The following is a 9,092-nucleotide window of genomic DNA, read 5'->3' as shown; positions in this document are numbered from 1 at the left end:
GAAAATCTTTAACCAGGGATCCGTAAGAAATTTTCCTTTAACTCTAAGATTCCAGTGTGAGGATTAATTTAGTATGGTTTGTCTAAATATTCTCTCAAGGATGGATTTGGAGGATGTATAAAATTAAATATTTATCAAAATGAAATTAGGATTTTTCAACTAGCTCACCCCACCAAAAATTACCTAACTTGAGTTAACTCGATTTTAAAAAATCATTGTCGGGTTGAATTTCGTTGAATTTAGGTTGAGAATTCTACCACTTGGGTTGAGCCTAGCAAGGGCACTTGCCCACACAAGAAATTTCAAAGTCTATATATTGGTAAGTTATTGTGAAAATTTTTAGCAATGGATAAAAAATTCTACCACTATTGCCCCCACAATTTTTTCACTCTTAGTTGTCCCCCAAAAAAAGTTTCTATTCTTGGTTGCCTCCACATGGGCAAAATCGTGGTTCTGCCGTTGGAGCTTAGGTTTACCCTCTAACCCTCCTAGGTTGCAGTCCTAATATAATCTTCAAAACCATCCTTTAATTAATATTTTAAATTACAAATAAATTTTTTAGATGCATGTGCATTTGCATGTCACTCTCTAGTATACAAATTAATGAAGGGGATATTCTTAAAAAAAAAATTATAATAAAAAAGTAACACATTTTTTCTAATTATCAAAACGAATCCAAATAGATACTTCAAGTGCTGAAAAAAAAAATTTAATTCAAATTTCAATACTTTAAGTGCTGAAGTTTCGGCTTTTAAAAGAGAGAGAGAGAGAGAGAGAAATGCTAAATGGACATTGTTTTTGGCACACGCCATATGACGTGTTTGCTCATAGCCCAACAAACGTCTGATATGTGGCACAATGATATTACCAATAGAGAGAACTTCTCTCTCTTTCCCACTGCCGACATATTTATATTTTTAGATTTCAAATCTTAAAAAAAGTCATTGGGCCCACATTGACAATCCAACAACATAATGTTTTAGATTTCATGAATATATTCATATTCAAAAAAAGAAAGAAATTCAAAAAATATTATTTTTCAAGCATGATCTAAGGTGTTAAAAATGGACAGTCACCGAACACCTAAATTTAAAAATAAAATTCAACGGTGAAAAATAACTATTTAAATTTGTTTTTTAAAGTTCATATAATTTTGTCTTCTACAACTCCATCGCATCAGATCATGTTTTTGAATGTTACAAGGTGATCAAATCACCGTTGAATTTTATTTTTAAATATGTGTGCTCGGTGGCCGTCCATTTCCAACACTTTTGATCAAATTTGAAAAATAATATATATTTTTTTAATTTCTTTGTTTTGAATATGAATATTTTCATGAAATCTAAAAGGTTGTATTGTTAGATTGTCAATGTGGTAATCAATGTGGGCCCAACGACCCTTTTTAAGATTTGAAATCTAAAAAAATAAATATGTGGGCAGTGGGCAAAAGAGAGAAACACTCTCTATTATTGATGTCATTGCGCCACATATCAAGTGTTTGTTAAGCTCTGAGCCAACACGTCAAGGGTGTGTGCCAAAAACATCGTCCATTTAGCATTTCTCTTCTCTTTTTTTTTTTCTTTAAAAAAAATGAAAACTTCAACACTTAAATTCCGAAATTTGAATTCTTATTTTTAATTTAAATGCAACAATATAATTGTCAAAATTTAATTTTATTTTATTTATAAAAAAAATCAGCACTTAAAGTGTCGATTTGGGTTCATTTTGATAATTAGAAAAAATGTGTTGTTTTTTTATAATAATTCTTTTTATATATAATTTCTCCATTAATGAAAAATGACCCAAAAAATCATAATTTTTCTTGGTTTTATAATTCGAATTAGATTATGTGATTAGAGTTAATACTAAATTATCTATTCCACATAAATCTAAAATTGTCCTCTGGGTGTATCCAATGGCTACCCTATATTTAGAAAAGGAAAATTTTAGTTTTAGACGCCAAAAGGAGCTTAACTGCTTTAAAATACATTCACCCCACTACGTTACTTGTTGATCTATTGCAGAGATATTCATGTTAGAAACTACCAAAAAGAGAGAGTCAGACTTACAGTAACCGACATAAACAAATCGTTCTAAGCGGGTCCACCAACTCCTGCCACTCGTTCTATATATTACCCACCGCACCCTCCTTACCAATTCCCACATTTCTTTTCTTTCCCCACCCCCTGAAGAAGAAGAAGAGTTTGGTAGATTCGAACCCACCTTCTTCTTCTTCTTCAATTGTTCTTTTTTATCTTTATATATTTCCCTCTAATAATGGCTCGTTTATCTCTCGTTGTTTCTCCTTTATGTATTCTATTTCTTTTATTCGTCTCAGGTAAAGAATAGAACATAATTTTTATTCCTCTGTTTCTCCTCTGTTTTTTCCTCCTCCCATTCAGTCTGTTTATATTTATTTGTAATTGTTTTATTGTGCAGGGGTATTTTCGGCTACTTTTACAATAACCAATAACTGCGCCCACACAGTATGGCCGGGAATACTAACGGGGGCAGGAACACAACCACTCGATACCACAGGTTTGGCCCTTGAAAATGGTGAATCCAAAACTCTCTCTGTACCAGCATCATGGTCCGGTCGGCTCTGGGGTCGAACCCTTTGCAGTGAAGACTCAAACGGTAAATTTACTTGCGTTACGGGCGATTGCGGGTCAGGAAAGCTAGAATGCGCCGGATCAGGTGCTGCGCCACCTGCAACTCTAGCCGAATTCACACTAAATGGAGCTGGAGGTCTTGATTTCTACGATGTTAGCCTTGTTGACGGATACAACCTTCCTATGTTGGTGGTCCCACAAGGTGGGTCTGGTGGAAACTGCAGTACTACGGGTTGTGTGGTGGAGCTTAACGAAGCATGCCCATCAGAGTTGAAGATGGCAAGTGCTGATGGGAGCGATGTAGCGTGTAAGAGCGCGTGTGAAGCTTTTGGACAACCGCAGTACTGTTGTAGTGGCGCATATGGAAACCCAAATACTTGTGCGCCATCTACGTATTCAGAGTTCTTCAAACATGCTTGCCCCCGTGCCTATAGCTACGCCTATGATGATGGAACTAGCACTTTTACTTGTGCATCCGCGAACTACGTTATCACTTTCTGCCCATCCCTGCCTACCAGGTAAATTTACCGAATCAACCCCCTCTTAATAATAAATTTTAAAGATAAAAAAAAAAATTACAACAATTTGTACTGTAGTACTTTTGACAAGTGAACGTTAACTAACGGGGCTACCCAAAGGTAAACTGTACTATCTTTTATGGGGAAGTACAATATAGAACATCAGTACTCTAAAAATCTTCAAATGGCCGTTGGCCTAAAGTCACAAATTCGAAAAATATCAGTTGGACTTGCGAGGGCCATGTAACGTTCTGAATTGAGTTGTAACCCAGCTGTTGGGTAGGTCCCAACTGCCAACTTCGAGAGCTCTCTTCTAACCTCTTTTTTTTTTATCAAAGTCCTTTTACGTGTCAAAATTGTTTTACTTAGCAGTAAATAATTTAATTTACTACTTACGTACAAAATCTCTTCTCCTCTAAATATCTTATTTTCTCCTCGCAAATTAATTAATTCCAGTGACCCAAGACATCCATTCAATGCTTATCATATCTAGGAATCATTTATCATATCTAGGAATCATATGAACCGTAACTTCAGGCATACAACTTTGGAAAAAAAAAAAAATTTGGCTCCCCAAATTTTACTTACAACACACCAATCCTTCTTAAATTAATCAGAAATATTTTTTAAAATGTATGCAACTTATGTCTAAATTCCATTTTAAGTGAATTCGCTTATGATTTGGTAGATATTAAGAGGGACGAACTCATGAGTTCTGAGGTTATAAAAATCAGAATTTTATCACAGCCGGTGCAGAAATTTGAGATTCACCCAATTAATTGCATATAAATTGACGTGTTATAAGTAAAACTTGGTGTATTAATTACCGCTACTTTTATATATATAAAAAAGTATATATTTTTGGAAGTCGGGGGAGTTAGAAACAGATGCATCATTCCCCATATATATTTACACATGTTCTTCCAATCCAATCCACCGTCCATGCTTGCCATCACAGTAAGATACTTAATAAATATTGAAGACTCTTTTTAATTTGTCCAAGAAAAACATGTAAGATTGAAATGGGAAAACAATAAAAATATAGATTTATGAGGAGATTTGTAGTAATTTTCTATGAAAATAATTCCATCTCACCCATTTGTTAGATATAAATTTTTTTTTTTTTTTAATTTTATAATCTAGAGAGATCTTTCTAGAAGATATTAATTTTTCTAAACTAATGGTTTTTTACGTTGAATCTTGCAGTAAGAAAGCGTCCCAAAATTCAAATCCACAGGCGGCCGACCTACCACTGATCAATACAACCATGGTGTTCTTGGGCAGCCAAGATATAAGCGGTGCATCATCCAGACACGTGGCACACCAACAGTTCGTCGCCGGTGCCTTAGTTTTTATGACAGCAATTTGGAGGTTGTGGCAGCTGTAGTTCTAACGTTATCATCTATAAACTTTATCGCACTCTTCCAAATTACGCTTCTAACTTTAGCTGAAGGCGGTGTTATCTTGCGGGGCCACATGATGTCTTTCTTCATTGTTATTATTGGGGCAATGGATGGTGGGTGGTCCCCACGATTTTTACTGAGGTGACAAGGTAATGACTCAGACGAAAACGGCCCTTCTCCCTCTGCACCCGCCCATGTTCCTGTTGTCTCCATCCTTTCACAAGAAACAACATTTAATTCTTAATTATATATATGATAGAGAGATGGTTCTGTTTCTATAATCTAGTAAGTAATACTATACTATTATATACAACGTATAGCGAGCATCATTAGTCACGCTCAGTTGTTTTAAGCGTCTGTGATGCAATAGGATTAAGAGGTGGGGAATTTTTTTTTATTTGTATTACAAATAAGGGGCTGAGGTTCATTGTGATGGAATGGTATTATATTAATTATGTAACCACCGCTTATTAATGACACACGACAAGTTGAAATATTAAATTATTGTTTATTTTTTTTTAATCTAGGTGTTTCCCACTTTTGGAGGTGTTATGTGGCTTGGGGTTTCTCCTATAAATTAATTATAGAGCTCCTGTGTTGAGGTTAGGCTCTAATTAAATTATTAAATATGAACTTGGATATAGTATTATATGGTTTAATACTTCAATTGTGTGGTGTGTACCTATAGCTACTACTTGTATGGATGTGGGTGGCACGACGATTTCCTTTGCTACATTGTGGGTTCAGCAGTCCCACCCCAAAATTGTTGTATGTGCTCATTGATTGGGATTATTTTGGCTCTGCATACAATAATGACCTAATGTGGGATTCTTTAGCTACATCACTTAGTGGTTGATTACTGATAATTCATCCCTTGATTGGAAAATTGAAATTGGTATATGTGGTCATATATATTGTGGACGGTTTCGATCGATTGATGTACATATGTGGATAATAATAAGTTCAAGGGTCATTTCGAAAGTTGTTGCCTATTTTTATACTCCAATTCAAATCTTTGCAAGTCTGCTTTTCAAAATAACCACCCATTTTGACTATAGAGATAACGATTTAGTGCCAACCTTGATCAGCAGCATAGGTACCACGTCAATCACACAGGAGGTTGAACCCCTTTCTCACAACCTCACATGTTCTCATCACTGTAAGATCAAATGCAAAGTGTCCTATCCTACTTGAGTAATGGTCCATCACTTTAGGACTTGCTTGGTTGCAATTTTTCGAGCTCCATGTCCGAAAGTGATGTTAAGATTCGATGTCTATCTCAATTCGGTGACGGTTATGGAATCTGTACGGAAAAATTCTTCAACTTTATAACATATCTAGCTTTACATCGAGTATAATGAGGAAATAGGATTCATGATCTAAATGTTTGAGAGAAAATATAAATAGAGACAAAGATAATTAAACAAAATGTCCAAATCACTCTTCAATATGATTGCTGGGATCATGAGTAATGTAACTTTTGGTGCAATGGCATTTTCTATTTGATCCCAATTAATATGCGGACTTCATACTTCATTGACCCAATTATCCACCTCAGGAATTTTGACAAAAACAATTGATTATTACGTATCTTTCATAGTATCAATCATGATTATCTCGAGATGACACATTTATGACTAGAGAATCGATACTTCCTAACGTAGGATTTTTCACAAGATGTTCCCTAATTTTTAGACAAGATGTAATTAAGCTGGTTAGTAAAGTTTTTTTTAAAAACAAATGTCCCCAACATAAAAAATGAGTTTCAAAATATAAAATAGAAAAACTATTTTTTTGAGAAGATAAATTATTTGCCGCCCAAAAATTAGGGGGTATTAGTGACAAAACTCTATATTATGAACTAAGTAATTTTTTGTTAAAATCATACTTTTTCCTCACAATACAAAATAGGTCTTACATTCACAATAACAATTTTTTCTAGGCAAACAAGATGATAAGCCAGTAAGTAGTATTTGAGGTGGATTTTGAACCCAATTGTCTCCCTGACGTGGCGTGTGTCAGAACCATATACTTTATGTCTCGGGACACACAACCGCGTATCCCCATAAATTCGTGCAGTTGTGTATCCTAATAAAAGGAAATCTATGGTTCTGACACACCCCACGTCAAGGGAGCCGATTGAGTATGCCACATGAGGGAGTCAAATTATCTCGAGTCATTCAAAATATCATAAAACACCATAGTAACTTGACCAAAAACAATATTTCATATTAAATTAAAGAAAAGAATGTCAAAAAGGCATTTTACATGTACATAAAGAAAATGTGTCCAAGTGGTGTTTGAGGGGAGAGAATATTGGATTTGAAGTTGTGGTAAAGGTATCACATGGTAGTGCGTGTCATCAATCATGCGCTACATGTCCAAACAAGTGTCTTACATCAAACGTGCACAGATACTCCTTGGGTGAATTCCATCCGTAAATTATGGGAGCGATGGCAATGCTCTCCAACACAATTGTGCGCTTCAACATCAACATATCAAACGTGGTTCATGTCAAAATGTGCAGATGCTCGCTCCTTATAAAGGCAAAGGAAGCTTGACCATAACTAAGCCACATGGGAGGTGAGCACTGAGCAATGTGGAACATGAAAATCACATATGAGAGAACATGTGACGAATTGAAACAACCGACACAACTTATCTTAGGTGGCTCCATGTCATAACCTATCCATAACAGGACCACACGAGGGCTCCATAATATCCACCTGATTCAAAAGTCAAGGGACTCCAACAAAAAATAGATTTATTCATTATAAATACATTCTACTACTAATCTTTTATAATAAAAGTGTTTCAGGACATTAAATGTGTGAGTGATGTTTTGCTCACAGCCCAACGGCTGTTTGATATGTGGCACGAATGATATCAGCGATGAGAGAGAAAGTTCTCTCCGGCCAAGAATATATATACATATATGCAATGGGATTGTAGAAGGAAAAATTATATGAACTTTAAAATAAAATAAAATAAAAAAGTTATTTTTTACCGTTGAATTTTATTTTTAAATTTGGATATTCAATAGTCGACCATTTTCAATACCTTGATTCAAGCTTGAAAAACATATTTTTTTAATAATGCTTTTTGTAATATGAATATTTTCATGAAATTTAGAAGGTTTTTATTGTTTGATTGTGAATGTGGGCCCAACGACCCTTTTTAAAATTTGAATCTTAAAAAATAAATTTGTGGGCAAGAGAGAGAGAAACTCTCTCTCTCTATTGTTGATGTTATTCGTGCCCCATGTTGAATTACTGTTGGGGCAGTGAGCAAAAAATCACTCAAATGTGTCGTGATTTATGATCCATGACACGGGACACACACCGTTCCCTTGTCAATGAGGCCGGAATGCATGACCAATGCTATCTATAGCTTTGGAAGAACATATAATTAAAAATAACTTGATTCAACTTTAGGTGCTATTAAAACATCGGCGACACCAACGTTCTACACATGAAATTGTTTCTCCAATGGCGTTATAGCTAATGAAGATACTTGCGTGGGTTGACCATCTTTATGTGTACAAAGTTTTATACTTTATACAAGGAAATGATAGAAACGTCCCTTTACCATCATCTCTTATCATTGTTGTCCCAATTCCTAATTATCAGACCATCAATAGTCTTGAATTGAAATACACGTGACTTTGCCTTGAATCTCAAGGCACATAGTGATTTTCAAGGATATCAATGGTGGGGTTTTTATTAAATTATGAATGGACCTTTATCTGATCTCAACATGTTGATCCAAATCCAATCCACTAACAGTTGAACTGTTTTCCACCTATATATAATAAATTTCTAGTGGTATATTATGCAAAATCTTTGAGGTTAAGAGGGTAAAATAGGAAAAATAGTAAAGTTGGAGATATATTATTTGAAAGAGGGAAAAAGAAGAAAAATAATAAAATGAGTTAAAGGGAGAAAAAAAGGAAAAATAATAAAATTAGAAGAATATTATTGAAAAATGGAAGGGGAGGGTAGGAAATATAATAAAGTAGAAACAATGGAAAGGAAACAAAATAAAATGCATCCAACTTCAAAATTATGTTTGGAGGGGTTGTTTATCTTCGAAATTGTAGTTAAAGTGGGACTCACAGTTTTGTTTTACCATATAGATTATACAAAAGTTAAGTTTTTGGTTAGATTATAGATTATAAGCAGATTTCCTAGCTCGATTAGGAGCTCGTGAAAAGATGTACTTTGAGGACGATGTTTTCCTTCTTCAAGAGCTTGTGAGCATTTTATTAGATGATGTATCTTGTAGTTATATTTGTGAGTAATTTTTAACATACAGGGTGGGGTCCATTCAACCCAGCTTACCGAACAAGATAAAAATGAATAAAAAATTATATTGCACCAAAACATAATTGATGAAGAACTAATTGGATCAGGTTATGGTTATGGTTATGGATCCCAACCACTGACAGCCTTAGTGATTTTGACAAATTCACCAAAAATGTAGAAAAATCAGTGATTCAAATGACAGGGACAACAAGAGACTATGGAAAAAGGATGATTCCAACACTCCTCTTTATTACA

At 34.6% G+C, this 9,092-nt stretch overlaps 1 protein-coding gene across 2 annotated transcripts; it reads left to right on the top strand.

Annotated features, from left to right (window-relative positions):
- Positions 1 to 2,139: 2,139 nt before the first annotated feature.
- On the top strand, positions 2,140 to 5,034 carry LOC147408749 (thaumatin-like protein 1). 2 transcript variants are annotated; one of them, XM_086421477.1, is made up of 3 exons: positions 2,148 to 2,338; positions 2,440 to 3,130; positions 4,337 to 5,034. In XM_086421477.1, exons 1-3 carry the CDS (start codon positions 2,278 to 2,280, stop codon positions 4,515 to 4,517), a joined length of 933 nt encoding a protein of 310 aa, XP_086277603.1. In that variant the 5' UTR covers positions 2,148 to 2,277; the 3' UTR covers positions 4,518 to 5,034. The 2 variants fall into 2 exon arrangements, with proteins under 2 accessions (XP_086277608.1, XP_086277603.1); XM_086421482.1 differs by lacking the exon at positions 4,337 to 5,034 and having other exon boundaries at positions 2,140 to 2,338; positions 2,440 to 3,134.
- Positions 5,035 to 9,092: the final 4,058 nt, after the last annotated feature.

This window comes from Akebia trifoliata, chromosome 2, assembly GCF_017979445.1.
Source record: "Akebia trifoliata isolate Shusen 1 chromosome 2, ASM1797944v1, whole genome shotgun sequence".
In the NCBI taxonomy this organism is placed as follows: Eukaryota; Viridiplantae; Streptophyta; class Magnoliopsida; order Ranunculales; family Lardizabalaceae; genus Akebia; species Akebia trifoliata.
Note: the sequence above shows the minus strand (reverse complement) of the source record. Positions and strands in the feature narration are given on the sequence as shown.

Bases quoted from the DNA above. Each gene is read 5' to 3' on its own strand.
- LOC147408749 (XM_086421477.1), top strand. From the start codon at position 2,278: ATGGCTCGTTTATCTCTCGTTGTTTCTCCTTTATGTATTCTATTTCTT. The intron at 2,339-2,439 runs GTAAAGAATAGA...TTTATTGTGCAG, and splicing joins ATTTCTTTTATTCGTCTCAG to GGGTATTTTCGGCTACTTTT. The intron at 3,131-4,336 runs GTAAATTTACCG...TGAATCTTGCAG, and splicing joins TGCCCATCCCTGCCTACCAG to TAAGAAAGCGTCCCAAAATT.